Raw genomic sequence first — 22,775 nt, 5'->3', positions numbered from 1 at the left:
GGGTTTGGGTCTTAACTTTAAGATGTTTTCAATTTTAGTAATAAATAAAATTTACACAAGTTTCAGAGAACTACCAACTCTCAGTAGTTAATTTTCATGAAGATGTTTGGATAGTAGCATGTTTTAGTATTAGTTTAACCTTGAAAGAAGAAATTGGTTCTGATTTGCCACCTTTTGTGTATCTACTGAAATGCCACTTCAGAATGTATAGAAGTACTTTCAGAATTAGGAAAAAAGTGAAAACTTCAACAGAACATATCGTTATTAATGGGATGAACCTTATATTTGAAATTAACTCTGAGTGAGTTAAGTATAGGTGTAAACTAAAATATATTGTGAGTTTGAATACCACTAATAACTTTACTTTGTTGCAGTTTACACAGTAACCTGTCCACAGGATACTAATAGTTTGTTAGTCGTTCTTTGGATTGGGATTAATTTTATAACTACAAGAAGCATAATTTTACTACTCTAAATTCAGATCCAATTTCATAGTAAAAAGTTTTTTCATGATTTTCCCCCAAAGGAATACCTTTTGTTTAATATTTATTACCCAAGTGTTCTGTTTTGTTTTAAGAGAGAGAAAGGGAAAAGGAGAAAGAGATAGAAATTGATGAGAGGGAAACATCAGTTGGCTACCTCCTGCTTGCCCAGATTTGGAGATCAAGCCCCCAACCTGGGCGTGTGTCCTATCCAGGAATGGAACTGGTGATTTCTTGGTGCATGGGACCACGCTCAGCCACTGAGCCGCGCCAGCTGGGCTACCCAAGTGTTCTTGATAGGAAATTAATGTACCGAAAATCTTAAGAAAACTTATAGGGACAAAAAGAGAAAATAATGTGTATTTCATTGTTTCTTGGGAAGTTTTCGTTTTCATTTGGTTTGATGGGAATGGACAGTGTGTCTTAGGGGAATGATTTGAAATTTATTTAGGATAGCTTTGAGGTTAAGAAAAAATGAGCAGAGGCCAGCCAGCATTGTGCTACACAACTCCAGGAGGCCACGATCTCACAATTTTCTGTAAATGGCGGCCACTTCCAAAGCTGTGATTTGTTAAAATACCTTGCTCAAGAATATGACTGATTGAGGAAAGAGCACATTTGGGTTAATATAATAGCTAATATTTACTGAGAGCTTACTATTGCCAGACACCATTCTAAGTATGTCAGTGTGTATTTAATCCTCACAACAATCCAAATGGGGTAGGTATTAATATCTTCCTTTGACAGATGAGTAAACTGAAGCCTAGAGAAATGTAACTTGCTGAGATCAAATTTACGACTGCTTAAGATCAAGCAGCTAAGTAGAGACAACTTGAGTCCAGATCTATTTCTGTGAAATAGGAAGTCAGGGGCAGGCTTCAAGGTTTAGACTCGCCCCTCAGAGCCTTTTGACTGCACACAATTTTAACATGCTTTTCACACTCAAGAAGCTCAGGAAACCTAACTACAGCTGAGATCACCTCTTGTCATTCAGAGCTGACAATTCATTGCCTTCTGACCCTCGTGGCACCCTTATTTGGAACTTAACTCAGACTCCCTTATGGGAGGAGCACTAATTAGCACATAATCAAGAGTACAAAATAATCCTCTAAGCGCCAAAGAAGATCTGGCTTAGAGGGTGCAGCCTGCCAGAATCCACCCTCCAAAATCCAGGTGATGTGTCCACTTTGCCTCTCCTTGATGGCCCAAAGGTGTCACCTTGGCACACCGCAAACAGGTAATAGGTGCGCCGTGCAGGCTCCCGCAGTCACATTTCACTAATTCCCCGATTTGCTATATCCAGTCTGTGGGCTTAGGAACCAGGTAAGTAAGCTTAGTAGAGTTGTGTAATGCCAGGAACATTTAAGTCAAGAAGTGTGTCTTTAGCGCCTTCTGCATCCCATCCCTACAAGGAAACAGGAAGGAGCACGGACATCGGAGAGGAGGGAGAATTCGGGCTGGCATGTCTCAGTTTGGGGGAACAGAGTTCCAGGTAGAGACAAAGTGTGGGGTTCTTTAAGAGGGTGCGGCCGACTTGTCCTGGGAGCCGGGACGCCCCGCCCCGGGGGCGTGGCGCCGCGCGTCATGCTGACGCGCCCTGCACGTGGGGGCGGCTACTGGCGGGGCCACGCCCACCTCGCCGCGCCGCTTCCGGCTGTCTAGGATTCCGCGCCTGCGCACTGCCGCCCGCCCCGCCCCGTGGCCTCCGGGGCAGGAGCGGGCGATGGTGCTGTCTGAGTTGGCCGTCCGCCTCAACTGCGCCGAGTACAAGAACTGGGTGAAGGCGGGCCACTGCCTGCTGCTGCTGCGCCGCTGCCTGCAGGGCTTCGTGGGCCGGGAGATGCTGGCCTTCCACCGCGGCCTGCTCGCCTGCGCCCCCGGCCTGGGCCCGGGCGCCACCTGCCGCGGCGGCTCCAGGTGCAGCCCGCGCGCCCGCCAGGTGAGCATCCGGCCCGGGGCCTTGACCGCTGCGCTTCCCCACCCCATCCCCTTGCCCGCCCCGCGGCCCCCCTTCCCCCCCGCCCCCCCCGTTCCGAATTCAGTGTCGCGTGCCCTCCCTGGTGCGGGGCTCAGATGCCCAAATGCCTCTCCCTCCCCGCCGCCCCCTGTAGTTTCAGCCTCAGTGTCGGGTGTGCGCCGAGTGGAAACGGGAGATTCTGAAGCATCACACCAACCGAAACGGGGACGTCCACTGGGGCAACTGCCGGCCGGGCCGCTGGCCCGCGGACGCCTGGGAGGTGGCCAAGGTAAGCACCTGCGGGCGATCGGGTCGGGTGGGAGGGGTGACACCGCGGGTAACCTCAGGGCTGGTGTCTGGGCGGCCCCGGGCTGTGCTGTCGGACCCAACCCCGCTTAGGGAAGCAGAGGCTTCCTGCTGCCCGTCTGCTTCCTGGAGGCGTGAGTTCGCTACTCCTGCTGGCGAAGCTGGAGGAAGGATCCGCACGGGAGATGCTGGGACAGGGTGCAGAGCGAGGGTCACGGGCACAGGCGCCGAGGGGGCAACATGACATGCGGTTTTGAGGGAAGCGGCTCAGATACTCATCTTGGTTCTCGGGTACCATGAGGACGGCCAAGTGAGCGAAGGCAAGAGAAGGCCACCCCATGAAGGACTTTCAGTGCCCGTCTAGGGAATGAAACTTCGGAGCTGGGGGAGGCAGCCAGATGGAAGGATTCCATGAGACTTGTTTTTAGATTTTGGCAGTTTGACGTACTAATTGGGCCAAGTGGGGAATTTTTGTTGTTGTTGCCTTTTTGATGTTTGCCAGAAGCCGTGGAGGGTGTGGGGAGGCGCAGGCAGCCTCCTTGCCAGCGAGCAGCGGGCACAGGCTCGGTGCCTGGGACGTAGAAATCAGTCCCCGCTCAAGCTGCGGTGAAGTGCCGCGGGGCCAGCCTCTGTTCCCTAACCCCAAAAATGAACTTGAACTGTATCAGCACCCCAGCCTGTTGGCTGTCATGGTCCAGTAAACCCCCAAACCTGCACCCTCTGCCCCATTTTTTTCTAAGCCAACTTCTCCGTTTACCTAGACAAGAAAACACCTTAAAACTCCATCTTTTACTGTGACAGTCCCTCACCCATTTGTTCTCTGCTGCTGCTTTTATACCCTCAGAATTCTCTGGAAGCACAGGCCACCTGTTTATGCCACTTGGCGTTGCTGTCACCTACAGACCTTCTAGTTCATACTCTTTCTAACCCCCTCTTCCTTTTTTCTCCTTCTCTGACCTGGCCTGGCCCAGCTCCAGCCCTGATGGCACCATCGTCTGCTTCTTCTGAGAGGAACAGTCTCCCAGGGAGCTGACTGGTTTCACTTTCCGTTTTTCTTTTCTTTTTTTTTAATGAGCACTGTTTACTGATTTATTTGTTTTCCCTCACTTCCCACCCCCCACCCCTTTTGGCAACCATCAGCTTGTTCTTTATATGAGTCTTTCTATTTTGTTTTGTTTGTTCATTTGTTTTTCTAGATGCAACATGTAAGTGAGATCATATGGTATTTGTCTTTCTCTAATTTATTTCACTTAGCATAATACCCTCTAGGTCCGTCCATGTTGTCACAAATGGCAAGAAGAAAACAGAAGCACTAATTCAAAAAGATATATACACTCCTAGGTTCATTCCAGCATTACTAGTAACAGCCAAGATAGAGAAGCAGCTGAGCCCTAACCGGTTTGGCTCAGTGGATAAAGCGTCAGCCTGCAGACTGAAGGGTCCCAGGTTCGATTCCGGTCAAGGGCATGTACCTTGGTTGCGGGCACATCCCCAGTAGGGGGTGTGCAAGAGGCAGCTGATCAATGGACGTTTCTCTCTCATTGATGTTTCTAAATATCCTTCTCCTTCCTCTCTGTAAAAAATCAATAAAATATATTTTAAAAAGAGAGAGAGAAGCAGCTGAGGTGTCTATCAATAGATGAATGAATAAAGAAGATGGTGTGTATGTATGTGTACAATGGAATCTTATTTGACAGTTAGAAAAAGGAAATCTTGGTGGACTGGGGTGGCTTAGTGGTTGAACATCAACACATGAGCCAAGAGGTCACCAGTTTTTGGGGGGGGGGAGGAGGGGGAGAGAGAAACATCGATGTCACAGAGAACATCGATTGGTTGCCTTCTGTACATGCCCTGACCACAGGTTGAACCTGCAGCCCTTCATTATATGGGATGATGCTCCAGCCAACTGAGCCACACTGGCCAGGGCTCCAATCATTCTTGCTTCCTCTCTTCCCGAACTCTCACTACCCTCTTTGTACCTGCACAGTCGTTATGAAATCCTCCTTCTCTCCATCTCTGCGTCACACTCTCGCCCTCCCCTTTTTATTCCCTTGCCTAAAGCCCGTGGGTGGCTTTCTGATGCCCTTGGAATGCATGTCAGACTCCTTTCCAGAGCCAGGAAGGCCCAGCGTGGTCTGGCCCTTGTTCATTTCTCCACCCTCACCTCCCCCTCCCCCTCCTCAGTGCAGACACAGCAGGCAGCAGTGAGAGGCAATAGGCGTGCTTCACAGAGCTGCGTCTGACACATGGAGCACATGGCATGCGACATAGTTTTAAGAAACGGCTTTCAGAGGCAGTAGAACCCCCCTGTCGGCTTCTGTTTCTAGAGAAAAGGAATAATCACTAGAATAAAACACCATTGTGCAAGAGACGGGTTCACACGGGCGAGAAAATGCCAGCCAGAACATGCCTTGTCGTGGGAAAGAAAGCCATACCTGGTCTTGAGGCAGCTAAGGCTCCTCTGACTTGCTCTTTTCCTCTGCAGTAGCTGGAGTGACAAGCAGAGTTTCTCCTTCCTTTTCTTGGAATTCGCTTGTGCTGCTCTAGCTGGTTTCTCTGTTAGCCTGTGTAGCATCCGGAACAGGCTTCTTTCAGAGGCTGGCGTGTCGGTGGCTGTGCAGATATAGAAAGACGGGGATGGTACTGGCCACCGTACCTTGTGACAGGGGCCGTTTGGGGTAGACGGCTTTTTTTCTTAATGACATGAGGCTCAGGTGTAGCATCCTCGCCGTCAGGAACACGGCCCTGATCCCCCCCCCCCCGGCAGCCCTGTAGGAGGCAGTGCTGTAGCTTGCCTACTGAAATGTGTTTGTTTTCCAGGGAACTCTTTATTTAGAGTTCTCATCGCACGCAGTTTCTCATGTGTCATCTTTTCCAGTTCCTTGGCAGCATGTGCTCCTGAGCTGCTGAGCTTGGTAAAGTTGTTGCCTTCAGATGTAAATTTGGCAAGATTTCAGGCCAGAAATGTGCCCCAGCCTTGCTATAGCACCATTGGGGGGGGGGGGGGTGTGCCAGAAAATGCTGTAAAAGGCAAGATCCTGCTAGAACAGGCCCTTCTGCTGTCATCTAGTGCCTGCAGCCCCGGAGCCCCATCTGGAACTCTGCAGGCCCGACTCGCCCGCACCGTCAGCAGGGTAATCGCCCGCGTTTAAGGCCTGTTTATTGGCACGTGCCAGGCGCCAAGCAAGTGCTTTACTCGCATTAACTCGTTTAATTCTTGCAACGCACTTCGAGGTACATGAGAGAATTGCAGTCAACTCGGGAAACAGACACGTGACATTGGCCCCAGTAGCTCACGGGCTTGGAGGAAACTCAGGCGCCCCTCGCCCCTCCCTCCCACAGGCCTTCATGCCCCGCGGACTGGCAGACAAAGCGGGACCCGAGGAATGTGATGCCGTGGCTCTTTTAAACCTCATCAACTCCTGCGATCACTTCATGGTTGATCGAAAGAAAGTCACAGAGGTAAGAGCTGTCCGACTGCGGTCCCTACAGTGGGAGTCAGTCACGTATGTCGTGTGGAGCCCGCTGAGAAACACCCGGTGATGTTGAAGCAGCGCGCAGGCGCAGCCCACAGCCCCTCCCCAAACACCGATGTGCACAGAAACCTAGACTTGGCGTCAGAGCTGGCACCGCTCAGCAGGCTCGTGGGGCTCACATGCGTCACCTTCTGTGACGTCCAGGATCTCCTGTGCAAATGCAGTCAGGAGACTGGCCTCCTGTTCTTCCTAACGAACGCTTCCTGGCAACTCGCTGTTGTACCTTTCTCACATTTCTCTTCTGTGTTCTACCGCCAACAGAAGCAAAGCTATCTATAGTGTTAAAAACTATGTGCAGAGCAATGCATCATTCTGTTCATGGTATGACAGCATTTGAGTCCTGCCCTTCTAAATTTCATTGGCAAGCCCGGCCAGTGTGGCTCAGTGGTTGAGTGTTGACCTTTGAACCAGGAGGTCACTGTTCGATTCCCGGTCAGGGCACATGCCCCGGTTGCGGGCTCCATCCCCTCTGTGGGGTGTGCAGGACACAGTTGATCCATGATTCTCTCTCATTATGGATGTGTCTGTCTGTCTCTCCCTCTTCCTTCCTCTCTGAAATCAGTAAAAGTATTTTTAAAAAACTTTTAAAAATGTAATTGACAAGACCAAGTTACATAGAACTGGAGAAAATAGGAACACTACTGAATAAAGGCCAGAATAGATCACTATGTCAGATCTCCTTGGAGATTTAGACAGAATTCTCTCTTTCACCAGAGAACAGCTCTACACAGTTATTGCTCTGAGGGGCATTGAAGAGAGTACATTTGAATGGAGTATTTATAACATGTAGAGAAAATGCATGTATATTCTGCTAGGTTGCCAGCAGCTAAAAGGACTGAGAAGCCTCTATGACATCAGTAGAGACAAAAACGATCGCAGTGCGAAGTTGACCCCTGTGCTCTCTCTTAACAAAGATGTGGAAGACTTGCCGTGCATTAATGAACATATGATTACACAGCACCATCTGTCTTAAAACACAAGCTAAAGGTGGTCTTTCATCATGGTTTCTGCAACAAAAAGCTCCCTTGGCCCAGCTTCCTGGGGTTCCAGCGATAGTTAAAGGCTTTTTGCATTTTCTGCTTTAGCCTTGGGTGTGCGCAGAGCCGCTAGCCAATACTCTTGCTCTTTGGCGGGTGGTTTTCAGCTAAGGGATGTGGAGGGTGGTAAGAGACAGCCCAGCCAGTCACAAGATTTCAAGGACTAAGGGTAGTTGTAAGCTTGTTTGTATTTCTTTCCCTAATGAATTTATTACTCAAGTGGCAGGGGGTTGAACATAACAAAAAGCCTTTCTGCAACTTTTTTTTTTTTTAATATGTTTTGTTCTTTTTATTGATTTCAGAGAGAGGGAGGGAAAGGGAGAGAGAGAACCATGGGTCGGCTGCCTCCTGCATGCCACACACTGGGGATCGAACCCACAACCCGGGCATGTGCCCTGACTGGGAATGGAACCGTGACCTCCTGGTTCATAGGTGGACGCTCAACCACTGAGCCACTCTGGCCGGGCTGCAACTTTCTTTGAAGCTACAGAAATGTCAGTTTACCCCACTGTTTGACTTTGAAGCCTTTTACCTTTTTCTGTCTTTCTGTAGGTGATTAAGTGTCGTAACGATATCATGCACTCTTCAGAGATGAAGGTATCTTCTATGTGGCTTCGAGATTTCCAGATGAAGATCCAAAATTTTCTGAATGAATTCCATAATGTCCCAGAGATTGTGGAGGCATACTCCAGAATAGAAGAGGTAAAGATTAGGTTGAACACTTTTGGCATAAAGAACTAAGGGGGGCCCTAGCTGGTGTGGCTCAGTGGATGGAGCGTCGGCCTGGGGACTGAAGGGTCCCAGGTTTGATTCCAGTCAAGGGCATGTACCTTAGTTGCAGGCTCATTCCCAGTAAGGGGTGTCCAGGAGGCAGCTGATTAATGCTTCTCTCTCATCGATGTTTCTAACTCTCTATCCCTCTCCCTCTCTGTAAAAAATCAATAAATATATTTTTTTTAAAAAAAAAAGAACTAAGGGGAGCCCTAGCTGGTTTGGCCCAGTGGATAAGGCGTCGGCCTGTGGACTGAAGGGTCCCGGGTTTGATTTCAGTCAAGGGCACATGCCCGGGTTGTGAGCTTGATCCCCAGTAGGGGGTGTTCAGGAGGCAGCCAATCAATGTTTACATTTCTCCCTCTCCCTTCCTCTCTGAAATCAATAAAAAAAATTTTTTTTAAAGAACTAAGGGGGAAAAGTAGCGACAGTCACTCATTTAGAATTTGAAGTTTATTAGGTTTAAGTGAAATTTTAGCGTGTCAACAGGGCAAAACATGTTGATATGAAATCTAGAATTGTACTGGGCTAGGAAGCTTTTCTGTGGTCACAGGATGTTATTAAAATGGGTCCAGTCAGTGATAATTCATTATAAATGCTTCCAGTCACCCAGTGGAACTTCTTTTTCATGCAATCAGTTCATATGTTTGTTCGGCATTCCAACAGCTGTTGACATCTGACTGGGCTGTCCTCATCCCCGAGGAAGATCATCCAGATGGGTGTGAATATGAAACAGGCATTTACCTGAGTGAGAGCCAAGTCCATGAAATCGAAACGGAATTTCTAAAGGAAAAACTTCAAGAGATTTATCTTCAAGCAAAAGAGCAAGAGGTGCTGCCAGAAGAGGTAAACAAAAATAAAAATTACTATATCCTCTGTGTGAGTGAACAAAACAGAGACACCAGGGAGGAAGAGTAGCTCCTCGTAAGGTATTCCCAGCCGTGTTTCTGATTTATAAGACAAGTAATTTCCAGAAATGAATCTCCTTTTGGCATAGATGAATATTACCTTTAAACAGTTCTTTTCGCTTCGTCAGCACACATGTCAGTGCCTGATATGTGCCATAGAGTGGAACCACATGGTAAGGCTGCCACAGAACTCTGAACCGCGGCTCTAGAGAGTCTACAAGTGGGGGTGGGGTTGTGGAAAAAGGGCTTTGCTGAGAAGGTGCTGTTGAGCTGGGACTAACAGAATCAGCTCAGAGTTTGACAAATGGGCAAGAGAAGAAGGGCGTTCTCGGCAGAAGGAACAGCACCTGTCAAGGCATGAAAGCAGCTTGGGCCCGGCCGGCATGGCTCAGTTGCTGAGTGTCGACCTATGAACCAGGAGGTCACAGTTCAATTGCCAGTCAGGGCATGTGCCCACGTTGTGGGCTTGATCCCCCGTAGGGGGCATGCAGGTGGCAGCCGATCCATCATTCTCTCTCATCATGGATGTTTCTCTTCCTCTCCCTTCCTCTCTCTGAAATCAATATTTTTTAAAAAGAAAGAATAGCTTGGGCCTGGACAGTGACAAGGAGGAGGCATGATCAGATGTGAGGTGGTCAGGTAGGTTGAAGCCATATTTTGAAAGATTTTCTGTGCTTCACCCAGGGGTTGGAGCCGACAGGTGTTTGTTTGTTTGTTTTAAATCCTCACCTGAGGATCTGTTTATTGATTGTAGGGAGAGAGAGCGTGCCCTCCCTGGCACACCATAGGTATGTAAAGTGATGAATACGACTGTTAAGTCTTCTGTGTTCTCAGTCCATGGGCTTCATCTTGCTTTATTTTAAAATGCATAGAGCCAGCCCCACTTCCCTTCCTGCTGCTGCTTCCAGAAGGCCACCAGGGGCTCGGGATCATGGCCCCGGAGTCGTCCCGAGTCCCCTCTTCCCTCTTGAGGGAGCTGCAGTTCTTTCCCGTTTGTGTAACAAAGAGCAAAACACACCAGCAGCACCACACTCAAGCCAGGAGTCCGTGTGAGCTGCGCACTGGAAGGGAACCTGCCATCACTTTATCACAGCCCCTGCTTCGCACGCGAGGCAGCAGCCCCAAGGAGCGGGCTCTGTGGGACAGAAGGCTGCCGGCTGGGTCTGCAGGCTGGCATGGGTGCCCTCGCTCTGGGCCTGTGCCTCTCATGCCTCACTGCATCTTGTATCACTGCAGAGCTGGCGACTGGACATTTCGAACCCTCATTATCTCTGTTTTCCAGGAGCAAATTGGGGTTAATTGGCTTGTTCTCTGGGTCCCAAGTCTCTAGATAGGGTTGATAAGTTCTCATTTCGCATGCTTTTGTTCAGTAGACCATGGCATTTCTCTTGCTGTTTCCATTGATCAAAATGTAAATTCAGATTGATTGGCATGTTATCTCTAAGAAGTTGAAGGTTGGCTTTCCACGATGTGTGGAACTTGACCTTGTTTGGCCGTTCGGTCCCAGATATGGTTATCCGTGTTCTCCAGGGTCAGCCTCCAAAGGCAGATGATGCGATAGCCCCCATTTCGGTGGCTCTAAGATGCCATCCATTGTAAGACACAACATGGATTCCGTTACTTCTAAGACAGAAAAAAAAAATGCTGCCAATTTATTGTAAGACACTCAGTGGTAAGATGCATTCTCATTTGAGATGTTAAAATATGAAAAAACAGCAACACATGCATCCAGGAATGAAGGAATACGGTGATTATATTATGAGCACAGGACTTTTTCTGTCAGTATTTAACAAGACCTGTTTCTGGGATTCGGTAAGAGAGTGGGGGTCGGTGGAAAGCCAAGCTGAGGAAGCATGGCTCATGGTGGTAATTTAGGGTGACGGTTCCCAGAATGCCTCATGGAGCTCATGGCAGAGACCTCGTCATGTCCGTTCTTTCCTGTTTGATCGTCACGCCGAAATGATATATAACGTTATCAAGGGGCCCCCGGAATACGCTGTGTGTGCGTGACCGTGCTTGTCAGTTGCGCTCTGCGTCAGAGCCGCGGGGTGGCAGCCGGCCAGCTCCCTGGGGACAGGTGTGGCGTGTGGCCACCAAGGGCCGGCTGCCACCCCAGCGCCCCTCGCCTGGCCCCGCTGCCCCCCCCTGCTCTGTTCAGACCTGGGAGTTTAAAATGCAGCTGAAGAACATTGAGCGCAGTAAGTGGCTAAGAAAACAGGGGCAGGACTTGCATGTTCTCGAAATTCATCACTGATCTCAACAACCCCGGCGAGGGCCCCGCTCCGTGGAGCGTGTGTGGCGCACAGACCTGGCCAGCGTGTGCCCGGCTCTGCGGGAGGGGGCGGGGGGGGGGGGGCCTGCGGCGTGCTGTGTGTGCTGGGGAAGGGGAACTGGTGTGATCTTCATTTTCCGTGTTTATGGTTTCCAGATTGATTCTCTAAAGCCCAGGTGTCCTTCAGGAGCTGCGGGCTTGTTTCCAGCCGGGTCATAAACAGCTCCACGTGCTTCCTAACCTCCCCGGCCCTCCCTGCCCGCTGTGCATCTGGGCGACAAGCCACAGCCCGTCTTCCCTCCCTTCCGTCCCGGGACATGATCCCGCGTCTCTGGCTGTTTTATTCGCTGGCATCACAGTCACCTGGGTGCTTGCTGAGTCCCCCCCCCCCCCAGACCTGCATGGGAATCAATCATGTGCACCCTAAACTTTAAGGACCACCTTCCTGCTAGGGGTAGGGCACTCCACCACGTTCCTTCATTAGAGTTAGATCTCCCTGACTTAGCTTGAGGTTGGAGTTCCCCATTTAAAAAACTTCATCAGCCCTGACCGGTTTGGCTCAGTGGATAGAGCGTCGGCCTGCGGACTAAAGGGTCCCAGGTTCGATTCCGGTCAAGGCATGTACCTTGGTTGCAGGCACATCCCCAGTAGGGGGTGTGCAGGAGGCAGCTGATCAATTTTTCTCTCTCATCGATGTTTCTTTTTTTTTTTTTAATTAAATCTTTATTGTTCAGATTATTACATTTGTTCCTCTTTTTTCCCCCCATAACTCCCCTCCTCCCAGTTCCCACCTCATCGATGTTTCTAACTCTCTATTCCTCTCTGTAAAAAAATCAATTAAAAAATATTTAAAAAAATAAAAAACTTCATCAGCCCTGGCTGGTTTGGCTCAGTGGATAGATCGTCAGCCTGCAGACCGAAGGGTCCCGGGTTCGATTCCGATCAAGAGCACATACTTTGGTTGCAGGCTTCTCCCCGGCCTGCACCCTGGTCAGGGCTCGTGCAGGAGGCAACCAATCGGTGTGTCTCTCACACATCAATGTTTCTCTCTCTTTCCCTCTCTCTTCCACTCTCACTAAAAATCAATGGAAGAATATCCTCCAATGGGGATTAACAACAACAAAACTTCATCATACCCCAAAGTACAAGTCACTCTCACCTTGCTCACAAGCACAGTGGCCAGCTAGCCTGAGTTTTATTTCGTTTGGGTACAGGATGCTTTGTTTTAAAGGGTTTGGCTTGGTTTGGTTTGTCCGTGGGCAGGTGGCTGTAGCCAAGGTTTCTGTCTCTCGGTGAACACATGAGCAGGAGCCCGACTTGGAGCTGGGACTTTTCACTTGAATCCTGAGCCCATCAGATTCTCTGATTGTCCATTGTGTGGTTTCTTTCTGCAGATCTTAAATCGCCTGGAAGCGGTAAGAGAATTTCTAAGAAGCAATGAGGATCTTAGGAGCAGTCTTTCAGAGGATCTGCAGAAGCTGGCCAGCCTGTGTCCACAGCATCAAACACTGGATTCAAAGGAGCCTGGGGTACAGGCCGCCGCAGGGGAGGTCTGAGGTGAGCTTAGGACCTGATGTTAAATAAGCACAGAACAACCTCGCCTCTTTGATGTCAGTTCTCTAAGTCGGGCCACAGTGGACACACACCGTCTCAGGTTTCCCTGTCCTCACTGGAGAGCAGGGACCCTGGGCTTGGTGCTCTTTCCAGTTGAGGGTTCTCACGTGTGAGGGAAATCAGCATACACTCCCTGCCAGCCTTGTGTAGCCGAATGTGCCTGAAGTTGCAGCCCTGAGTGATGCCCACGGTGCCAGCTCTCAGCTGTGGCATTCATAGCGACTTGTTCATTTCCATAAGAAAACCGCACTGTGCAGTATTTTAGTTCCTTCCCCTCAAATAAAATTCAATCTCTTCTTTTATTTTAGGTTGCCCTTGGGCCAAACCAGACCTGTTCTTTGAAAGTCAGCACGACTTCGCCCTCAGCCGCCCTTTTCTGTGCAAAAGGGGAGACTCCCAGAGCACTCTCCCCGCCCAGAGGGATGCTGTGTCCCTGAACTTCCCTTTCTCCTGTGGGGGTATCGCTTTATACTCCTAAGCGTGGTGTTGTTAGGTACTCTTATGTCAAAACTGTTACCCAGGGGTCTTCGGTGTTTTTGCTTTTGTTTTGTTTTGTTTTGTTTTGTTTTGTTTTGTTTTGTTACTATTTAAAAGGTGATGTTCTTTTCTGGTCCTAAACTCTGGCTGCTAAGTGCAGTCCCGTCCTGCCCCCACCCCCTCCTTCCTGAAAGTCTCATTCATGAGGAGGCCCAAGGCGCAAGCTGTGTGTCAGAGTTGAGATATAAATCCTTCCTTTCTGGAAGAAGGCAAGAAAAACAATGTCCCAGAAGGCCATTTTCTAGCCATTTCCAATTAGTTACAGACCTGGTAGCCTGAGGCAGTAGGACAAGAAGGTGGGTTGGTCGGGGCAGGGCTGGAGAACAGTGACTTGACTGACCAAAGGGGGGGGTGGTCCCAGGTCAGCATCACAAACGAATATTGGGAAAAGGCCCCCAGTTGCTGGCACTTAGGAGGAGTGACCTGCCTTGGCTCACTGAGACCCTAAGTGCTGAGACGACATTTTCTTTTCAACAGATTCACGAGTTCATTCATCCTCTGTTCCTTTTACCCAAAATGTCTTCCCCTTTCGGACTTTGTTCTGCTGTGGTGCTAGCCATGGTGCCTCTGAACCTTCAGGGACAGAATTGCCACAGTCCCCGCTGCCCAGGTCCCAGCCGCCTGGAGGAGGGGCCCAAGTGAAGCTGAGCTCTTGCTTCCTTGGCTGCCCATCCAGGATGTGACCTGGCCCTGGCTGGTGTTGCTCAATGGATAGAGCATCGGCCTGCAGACCAATGGGTCCGGATTCGATTCTAGTCAAGGGCACGTGCCTTGATTGCAGGCTCCTCCCTGGCCTGGGCCCTGGTCAGGGCGCCAGCAGGAGGCAACCAATCGATGTGTTTCTCTCACATCGATGTTGCTCTCTGTCTCTCCCTTTCTTTTCCACTGTCCCTTAAAAAAAAAAAAAAATCAATGCAAAATATCCTTGGGTGAAGATTAACAAACAAAGCAAAAAAAACTTTTTTAAAAAAGGAAAAAATTTAAAAATGGATGTGATCTGTAGAGATGGGGGCGGGTATTCAATGTAAATATTTTTACATTAAAAGGCACTTAATGTACTTTTATAAAACCTAGATATATGCAGATGTGCCTGTAACTTCCTGTTTGAATCTTTCTTGTTACTCTTTTTTTGGGGGGGCGGGGAGAGGTTTGTTTTGTTTTGTTTTGTTTTTGTGGTACCAAAACCTGGGAACGAACCATGCTCTTTGGTCTTTAATCTTACTTTTTCTCTCTCCCTTCATTTTACGGAATTCCTTGAGATGACTTCAGTAGTAAAGAAACAAGAATTTTCATTCATCTTACAACTCCCCCCAAACTAAGAAACCTTGCGGTGTTTTCTAGCTTCTAGATAAAAGATACAAAATTTAGCATCACATTAAATCTTGATTCACTAACCAATTTTAGACCTCCCTTCCAACTGTAGGGACTTTGGGGTTATTACACTTTATTTTCAAACCTCTCACATCTAGTTAGCTTTTCCTTATCTATTCAACAAACATTTATCAATGTCAACCACGTGCCAGGCATTGAATAAATGCAGATGTGAGGATTTTAAAGGTACAGACAATGGCCTGTGTCTATGAGCTTTCATCTTACTGGATTTAATGTCCGCTCTGGTAAATTAAGATACTGTTCCGAAAACTACTGACAGCATTTGATTACATTGAAATTGAAACGAAGGAAGACATTCCCTGAGAAGGCTTAAAGCAAATGTGACGTATACAGGGACATCCCCTGTGGGCCTCCTACAGACCTGTGCGGTGGGAACAGTATGCACCGAAGGGTAGTCACAGAATTGGCAGCCAGCCATCAGGAGGGGGCTGGTTAAGTAAGTCACAGCACAGCCATGCTGCAGAGTATTATGCAATCAGTAAAAAGGAGAGAATGAGGAAGTGCTATGGAATACTCTGAGACATATTAAGTAGAAAAGCAGAATGTTAGCAATGCTATAGAACTATTTGTATTTTAAAATAACAGCTCTGGAAAGCTGTGTGTTTTTCCCAAGCTTTTTGGCTGTTACCTCTGCGAAAGGAATTGGGGTTGAGAGGGGTGGTTCGAAGAAATTGGGCTTTTCTACTTTGTATGCTCCCATGTGAAATTTTTACAACATACACTCGTGTCTTTTGTAATTTTTTTTTTGTTTAAAATTTTATATTTCAGAATAAAGAGACATGAACCATATGAATTCAAACTGTGAGTCATGTGTCACATTTCCTATAATCTGTCGTAGCCTCCGTTTTTGTGGGGGTCAGCTCCGCCTTGGGGTGTTCCTGAGCTGTCAAGGTCAGAAGCAGCCCCAGAAGTGGCTGCTCCCCACCCCCCACTCCCCCACGCTTTGTTTGATCTCGCAGTGCCTTGTTTTCATCCAACAATGCCATGCACTCAGTCTCTCCCTGGGACACAATGAGGTGGTTCGTGGTTTTGAAAGAATTAGAGGAGCCTGGCCAGCGTGGCTCAGGGTTGAGCCTCAACCTATGAACCAAGAGGTCAGGGTTCAATGCCCAGTCAGGGCACAGGCCCAGGTTGTGGGCTCATCCCCAGTGTGGGGGCATGCAGGAGGCAGCCGATCCATGATTCTCTCTCATCATGAATGTTTCTCTTTCTCTCTCCCTCTGAAATCAATAAAAATATATTTAAAAAAAATAATTAGAGGAGGAAAATGGTTTTAGCATCATAGTTGCAGAGATATGGCAATTCTTTGGATTTTAGCCTGCGCTTTGCCAGGAAGCTCAGAGGACTTCAGGAAGGACTCGGGACTTCTTAAACTCAGTGTAAAACACAAAATCTTGGAAATAACAAGCATGTGTCAGTAACAGAAACTTCAGGAAAAATAACTGCCAATTCGGAAAATGTTATTGGCCTCATAAACTCATTGTAGGAATCTGTAGACAGTTTCAGTTAAATTGCAAAGGCCAGAAAGGATGTTTGAGAGTTTGGGGACATTATGAAATTATTATACCCCAATGATTTGAAAGGTTTGTTTTTTTTTCAAATATATTCCACTGATTTTTTACAGAGAAGAAGGAAGAGAGATAGAGAGCCAGAAACATCGATGAGAGAGAAACATCGATCAGCTGCCTCCTGCACATCCCCACTGGGGATGTGCCTGCAACCCAGGTACATGCCCTTGACCGGAATCAAACCTGGGACCCTTGAGTCCGCAGGCCGACACTCTATCCACTGAGCCAAACTGGTTTCGGCTGAAAGGTTTGTTTTTATTAAAGTACTAGAGGCCCAGTGCGCAAAATTCATGCACAGACAGGGTAGGGAGGCGGGGGGCGGGGGGGGGGGGGTTGTCCCTCAGCCCAGCCTGTATCCTCTCCAATCTGGGACCCCTTAAGGGATGTCTGACTGCCCGTTTAGGCCCGATCCCACTGGGACTGCTGGCTCCCAACCGCTTGCCTGCCTGCCTGCCTGATTGCCCCTAACCACTTCTGTCTGCCAGCCTGATCACCCCTTAACCACTCCCCTGCCAGCCTGATGGATGCCTAACTGCTCCCCTGCCAGTCCAATTGCCCCTAACTGCCCTCCCCTGCTGGCCTGGTCACCCCTAACTGCCGTCCCCTGCTGGCTTGGTCACCCCTAACTGTCCTCCCCTCCAGGCCTGGTTGCCCCCAACTGCCCTCCCCTGCTGGCCCGGTCACCCCTAACTGCCCTCCCCTGCTGGCCTGGTCACCCGCAACTGCCCTCCCTCCCCTGCAGGTCCAGTCACCCCTAACTGCCCTCCTCTGCAGGCCTGGTCCCCCCCAACTACCCTCCTCTGCCAGCCTGGTCACCCCCAACTGCCCTCCCCTGCAGGCCTGGTTCCCCCATATACCCTCCCCTGTAGGCCTGGTTGCCCCTAACTGCCCCCCCCACAGGCCTAGTCGTCCCCAACAGCCCTCCCTTTCAGGCCTGGTCACCCCTAACTGCCCTCCCCTGCTGGCTTAGTCACCCCTAACTGTCCTCCCCTGCTGACCTGATTGCCCCCAACTGCCCTCCCTTGCAGGCCAGGTTGCCCCTAACTGCCCTCCCCTGCAGGCCTGGTCCCCCCCAACTGCCCTCCTCTGCCAGCCCAGTCACCCCCAACTGCCCTCCCCTGCAGGCCATCTTGTGGTAGCCATCTTGTGTGTTGGGAGTGATGGTCAATTTGCATATTACTCTTTATTATATAGGATTAGTCATGTGTATGGCTTTCAGCATGAATATCCCAGGTGACAAAGAGTTAGATCTCGCCGAGGCTGGTTTGGCTCAGTGGACAGAGCGTCGGCCTGCGGACTGAGGGGTCCCAGGTTCGATTCCGGTCGAGGGCATGTGCCTGGGTTGCGGGCATATCCCCAGTGGGAGATGTGCAGGAGGCAGCTGATCGATGTTTCTCTCTCATCGATGTTTCTAGCTCTCTATCTCTCTCCCTTCCTCTCTGTAAAAAATCAATAAAATATATTTTTAAAAAAAAAAAAGAGTTAGATCTCTTAGTTGGGTGGGCATAGTATGAATTGGATCCTGTGAGTAGAGATTGCATTAGAGTAGAGGTGTCATCTTTTGGGTGTTTTCCCTAATGAATTTGCCCTCTAGATTATAAATGTAGAGTGATAGGAAATTCTCAGCAGGCAGTACCCCCCTTTTCTCTTACCAGGTTAATTAGAAACCTGCCTGCTCTGGAATGTGTTCAATAGACAGTGGCCTTTTATTGAAATCTAATACTCAACTTACAAAATACATTCTGTAAGACAGATCTAAAAATATTAATCTCTACTCATATCATAGCAAAGGGGACAATCCTTCAAAGTTTTAATAAAAATCTTGATACAAGGTTATGATTCATTTCAGAACTGGAAGAACAGCTTTTTATTACTGCATGGGCATTTTTATATCAGAGTCGCGTGTGGGGGAGCCAGCCTAGGATGGCCCCCAATGATGGCCACCTCCTGGTATTCCCACCCTTGTATCATCCTCTCACAGTGGACCATTTGGCCGAGGGAACCCAGGTGAGGTGATGGAACATCACTTCCCAGATTAAGCTTGGAGAAACCAGCGCTTCCTCCTCGGGCTTCCTCTCTCTTGGAACACCTGCTATGGGGGAAGCATGTGGGAAGCAGCCCTGTGGCCCACCGGGCACGGAACTGGAGACTCCTGCAAATTGTGAGTTTGAAAGTGGGGTTCTCTAGCTCCAGGCAAGTCTCCAGAGACTGCAGTCCTGCTGGACAGCTAAAAGACCCTGAGCCAGTGCAAGCACCCAGCTAAGCCCCTCCCTTTCCTGACTCTCAGAAATTGTGAGATAATAAATAATTTTTTATTATTTATTTTTTTAAAATTAAATCTTTATTGTTCAGATTATTACAGTTGTTCCTCTTTGCCCCCCCAATAGCTCCCCTCCACCCGGTTCCCACCCCACCCTCTGCCCTTACCCCCCCCCCCCATGTCCTCATCCATAGGTGTAAGATTTTTGTTCAGTCTCTTCCTGCACCCCCCACACCCCTTCCCCCGAGAATAGTCAGTCCACTCTCTTTCTATGCCCCTGATTCTATTATATTCCCCAGTTTATTCTGTTCATCAGATTATTTATTCACTTGATTTTTAGATTCACTTGTTGATAGATGTGTATTTGTTGTTCATAATTTGTATCTTTACCTTTTTCTTCTTCTTCCTCTTCTTAAAGGATACCTTTCAGCATTTCATATAATACTGGTTTGGTGGTGATGAACTCCTTTAGCTTTTCCTTATCTGTGAAGCTCTTTATCTGGCCTTCAATTCTGAATGATAGCTTTGCTGGATAAAGTAATCTTGGTTGTAGGTTCTTGGTATTCATCACTTAGAATATTTCTTGCCACTCTCTTCTGGCCTGCAAAGTTTCTGTTGAGAAATCAGCTGACAGTCGTATGGGTACTCCCTTGTAGGTAACTGAGTTTTTTTCTCTTGCTGCTTTTAAGATTCTCTCTTTGTCTTTTGCTCTTGGCATTTTAATGATGATGTGTCTTGGTGTGGTCCTCTTTGGATTCCTTTTGTTTGGGGTTCTCTGCGCTTCCTGGACTTGTAAGTCTATTTCTTTCACCAGGTAGGGGAAGTTTTCTGTCATTATTTCTCCAAAAAGGTTTTCAATATCTTGCTCTCTCTTATCTTCTGGCACCCCTATAATTCTGATGTTGGTACGCTTGAAGTTGTCCCAGAGGCTCCTTACACTATCTTCGTATTTTTGGATTCTTTTTTTCTTTTTGCTTTTCCGGTTGGGTGTTTTTTGCTTCTTCGTATTTCAAATCTTTGACTTGATTCTTGCGATCCTCTAGTCTGCTGTTGGAACTCTGTATAATATTCTTTATTTCAGTCAGTGTATGCTTAATTTCTAGTTGGTCCTTTTTCATAACCTTGAGGGTCTCACTTAGGGGTATAATCTGGGCTAATACTGTTGACCACAGACCCTCACCCCCAGCAGAGCTAGTGTTCAACCCAGGGTGATAGGTTAACCAGTTTTACAAACTGCATTTGCCCTATTTTAGGCATGAGGAGAGGAGGAAATGATTGGGATTTTGCCATTTTTATTTTCTAGTTTAGGTATCTAGACTCTAGGGTTGATAACAATTGACCTCAGAGTTGTTTATCCTGTTTCCATGGAAGATTCTAGAATTGCTCTGTCACCAAGAGATTGTAGATTCTCTTAGTAAGTACTCCTTAAAGGTCTAAACTGTATTTCACTGAGTTCATTTAAACTCACTTCCAAGTATTTCCATCAGTAGAAATAGCCTCAGACTTATTTGGTGTGAAGAGATTTGTGGCTCTACCAAGTTTTTAAAAAGCCATGTGTGCTAAGCATCCTTATTTGGCCCCTGGACACCCAAAACAAGTAACAAAAACAGAGAAATTTAAGAAAATAAAAGAAGCAATGAGCTAGCTTAGCTGGTTTTGCTCAGTGGCTAGAGCAAAGGTCTGTGGGCTGAAGGGTTTGATTCCCAGTCAGGGCACAGGCCCGGGTTGTGGGCTTGACCCCCAGTGAGGGGCGTGCAGGAGGCAGCCGGTCCAGGGTTCTCTCTCATCATGGATGTTTCTCTCTCCCCCTCTCCCTTCCTCTCTGACATCAATAAACATGTTTTTTAAAAAGAAAGAAGCAATGAGTTAGATACATAATTTGAAATACCTTTCATTCAATTTTTCTTCCCCATACAAAACTAACCCTCGAGTTGCAGGTCCCATGAAAACAACCAATCTACAAAATACTTCATGTCCAGATCAAGAAAGAGTCAGTTGTGCAACTTTCTATTTTTTTTATTAACCAAACTGCAGGTTTCAATGAGATTTGCACTGTTTTACAATCAAAACCGAACTTTTCCTTCATCTGTAGGAAGAACAGTCCAGTCCTTGCAAGCTGCGAAGATTCAACAGGGTCATGTCAGCCATCACGAACCTCACCCCGGGGCCTGCAGGTTGGGGCTGGCGGCCACCTAATCGAAGGTGATATAAATGCAGCACTCAGTGGCGGCAGCCTCGGCGCGGGTGTTGGTACAGGCGCCGGTGGGGGTGTCGTCGTCGGTGTCAGCAGCTGCCTGAAGGCCGCGGCCGCCGCCATAGCGGTGGATGAGCAGGCGGCTGCCCTGCACGCTCTGCGCCATCACGTTGGCGCCATGACACGCCATGAGCAGCCGGTTGCGGGGCTGCACGCGGTGGGCGAAGCGCATGAAGGCCAGTGAGTAGAAGATGAGCGCCACGGTCATGCGGCCGCTGATGATCTCTGGGGAGTCCTTCATGTCCCGAAAGGCGGCCAGCGGCAGGCCCCAGTTGGCCAGGGGACCCCAAAAGTGCGTGCTGGTCACATAATCGCGGAACTCCTTGTTCTTCACGTAGTCCAACGCCTTCCGCCATAGCGCCGCCGCCATCGCCGCCGACGCCAACGGATGCCCAGCCAGCTCACAATCACGTGGGCATGGAGACCGCGCCTCAGCCGGGCTGCCGTAAAGTGCAGCACACAGCAGGCCGCTGTCGAGTGCGCGCCTCTGGGGGCGGGATCGTGGCCTCGCTTTCGCACCTCCAGCGACTGCCGTAAAGCAAGGCAGACAGCACGTGCCGCTGTACAGGCGTGCAGTGCCGGGCAGGGGCGCAGCTTCGCCCTCCGTAATGCGACTGCCGTAAAGCACGTCGAACAGCACGTGCTGCTGCTGTGTGTTGCCTGTGGGAGCCGGAGCGGCCGGGGCCTTGTGGTGCCGGCCTTCACGTGACCACGGAGGTGTGCAGAAGGCACGTGGGTGCCCCTCGAGCAAAGGTGGAACCAGAGCCCGTCGCTGGCCCGCACCGAGCTGTGGCCGCTTAAATCTCTCAAGGCTCCATTGGCCCCAGGAAGGTGACAGTGTGGCTGCCCGTGTCGCCTCAGCCATACAGACAAAACGGCTCGTTCAGTTTGTGGAGAGCGTTGACTGGAAGCTGATACGAAATTCTTCAGCCAGGTAAACACTGTAGTCCGTACACAATTTGCCGGAGTGCTGCTTGCAGACATAGTTACAGGTCACCCCGAAGTATCCCAGAGCCGGCTCCTAGCAAGGACATTCTCCTAACTTAACCACAATACAATAATCTCGTCCGACGCTTAACATTTAGTATAGTACTTTACTGTGCAGTGCATATTGAACTCTCACAGTTTTATGGCTGTTTTTAAATTTTATTTATTTTTAATGATTTTATTGATTTCAGAGAGGAAGGGAAAGAGAGAGAGAAAGAGAGAGATAGAAGCATCAGTGATGAGAGAGAAGCATGGACCGGCTGCCTCCTACACGCCCCACACTGGGGATCCAGCCCATAACCCGGGCCTGTGCCCTGACCGGGAATCAAACCCTGACCTGGTTCATAGGTTGATACTCAGCCACTGAGCCACACCTGCCAGGCTATGGCTGTTGTTTTTTTCTTGTTGGAGAGGGGGGAGATCTAGGATCTAAGCAAGATTCACATTTAGTTATTAGATTAATCTTTTAATCTTCCTTAATCTAGAATAGGTCTAGGGCTAGGGGCTAGGGGCTAGGGGTTAGGGGTTAGGGGTTAGGTTCAGGGCTGGAGGTCACAGTTCGATTCCCAGTCAGGACGCATGCCCAGGTGGCAGGTTCGATCCCCAGTGGGGAGCATGCATCTCATCATTGATGTTTCTCTACCTCTCCCTTCCTCTCTGAAATCAATAAAAATCTATTTTTTAAAAAAATAAGTAATTTGTGGGGAGATACTTCAATACTTGGTAAATGCTCATTTCCTCTGCTAATATTTAACCTACTACACTGAGTGTCCATTCATGATTCTTGTCTGTACCTTTTGTCTTAATCCAGTGGTTCTCAACCTTGGCTGCACATTAGAATCACCTGGGAATCTTTTCAAAATCCTGATTTCTGGGCCTCATCCTCCGTAACAA

The 22,775-nt window shown here is 48.8% G+C and overlaps 2 protein-coding genes across 3 annotated transcripts; one reads left to right on the top strand and one right to left on the bottom strand.

Annotated features, from left to right (window-relative positions):
- Positions 1-68: 68 nt before the first annotated feature.
- CUNHXorf38 (chromosome unknown CXorf38 homolog) lies at positions 69-14,229 on the top strand. 2 transcript variants are annotated; one of them, XM_036304436.1, is made up of 7 exons: positions 2,122-2,421; positions 2,594-2,728; positions 6,088-6,207; positions 7,871-8,020; positions 8,756-8,935; positions 12,664-12,826; positions 13,192-14,229. In XM_036304436.1, the coding sequence occupies exons 1-6, from the start codon at positions 2,206-2,208 to the stop codon at positions 12,823-12,825; spliced, it is 963 nt and encodes a 320-aa protein (XP_036160329.1). In that variant the 5' UTR covers positions 2,122-2,205; the 3' UTR covers position 12,826; positions 13,192-14,229. The 2 variants fall into 2 exon arrangements, with proteins under 2 accessions (XP_036160330.1, XP_036160329.1); XM_036304437.1 differs by lacking the exon at positions 6,088-6,207 and having other exon boundaries at positions 69-2,421.
- Positions 14,230-20,428: 6,199 nt separating this feature from the next.
- On the bottom strand, positions 20,429-22,132 carry MPC1L (mitochondrial pyruvate carrier 1 like). Its single transcript, XM_036304633.1, has one exon. It carries the CDS (start codon positions 21,757-21,759, stop codon positions 20,833-20,835), a length of 927 nt encoding a protein of 308 aa, XP_036160526.1. The 5' UTR covers positions 21,760-22,132; the 3' UTR covers positions 20,429-20,832.
- Positions 22,133-22,775: the final 643 nt, after the last annotated feature.

Source organism: Myotis myotis, unplaced genomic scaffold (genome assembly GCF_014108235.1).
Source record: "Myotis myotis isolate mMyoMyo1 unplaced genomic scaffold, mMyoMyo1.p scaffold_m19_p_4, whole genome shotgun sequence".
Taxonomy (NCBI): Eukaryota; Metazoa; Chordata; class Mammalia; order Chiroptera; family Vespertilionidae; genus Myotis; species Myotis myotis.
This window is presented reverse-complemented; position numbering and strand designations above follow the sequence as displayed.

Bases quoted from the DNA above. Each gene is read 5' to 3' on its own strand.
- CUNHXorf38 (XM_036304436.1), top strand. From the start codon at position 2,206: ATGGTGCTGTCTGAGTTGGCCGTCCGCCTCAACTGCGCCGAGTACAAG. The intron at 2,422-2,593 runs GTGAGCATCCGG...CGCCCCCTGTAG, and splicing joins GCAGCCCGCGCGCCCGCCAG to TTTCAGCCTCAGTGTCGGGT. The intron at 6,208-7,870 runs GTAAGAGCTGTC...GTCTTTCTGTAG, and splicing joins ATCGAAAGAAAGTCACAGAG to GTGATTAAGTGTCGTAACGA.
- MPC1L (XM_036304633.1), bottom strand. From the start codon at position 21,759: ATGGCTGAGGCGACACGGGCAGCCACACTGTCACCTTCCTGGGGCCAA.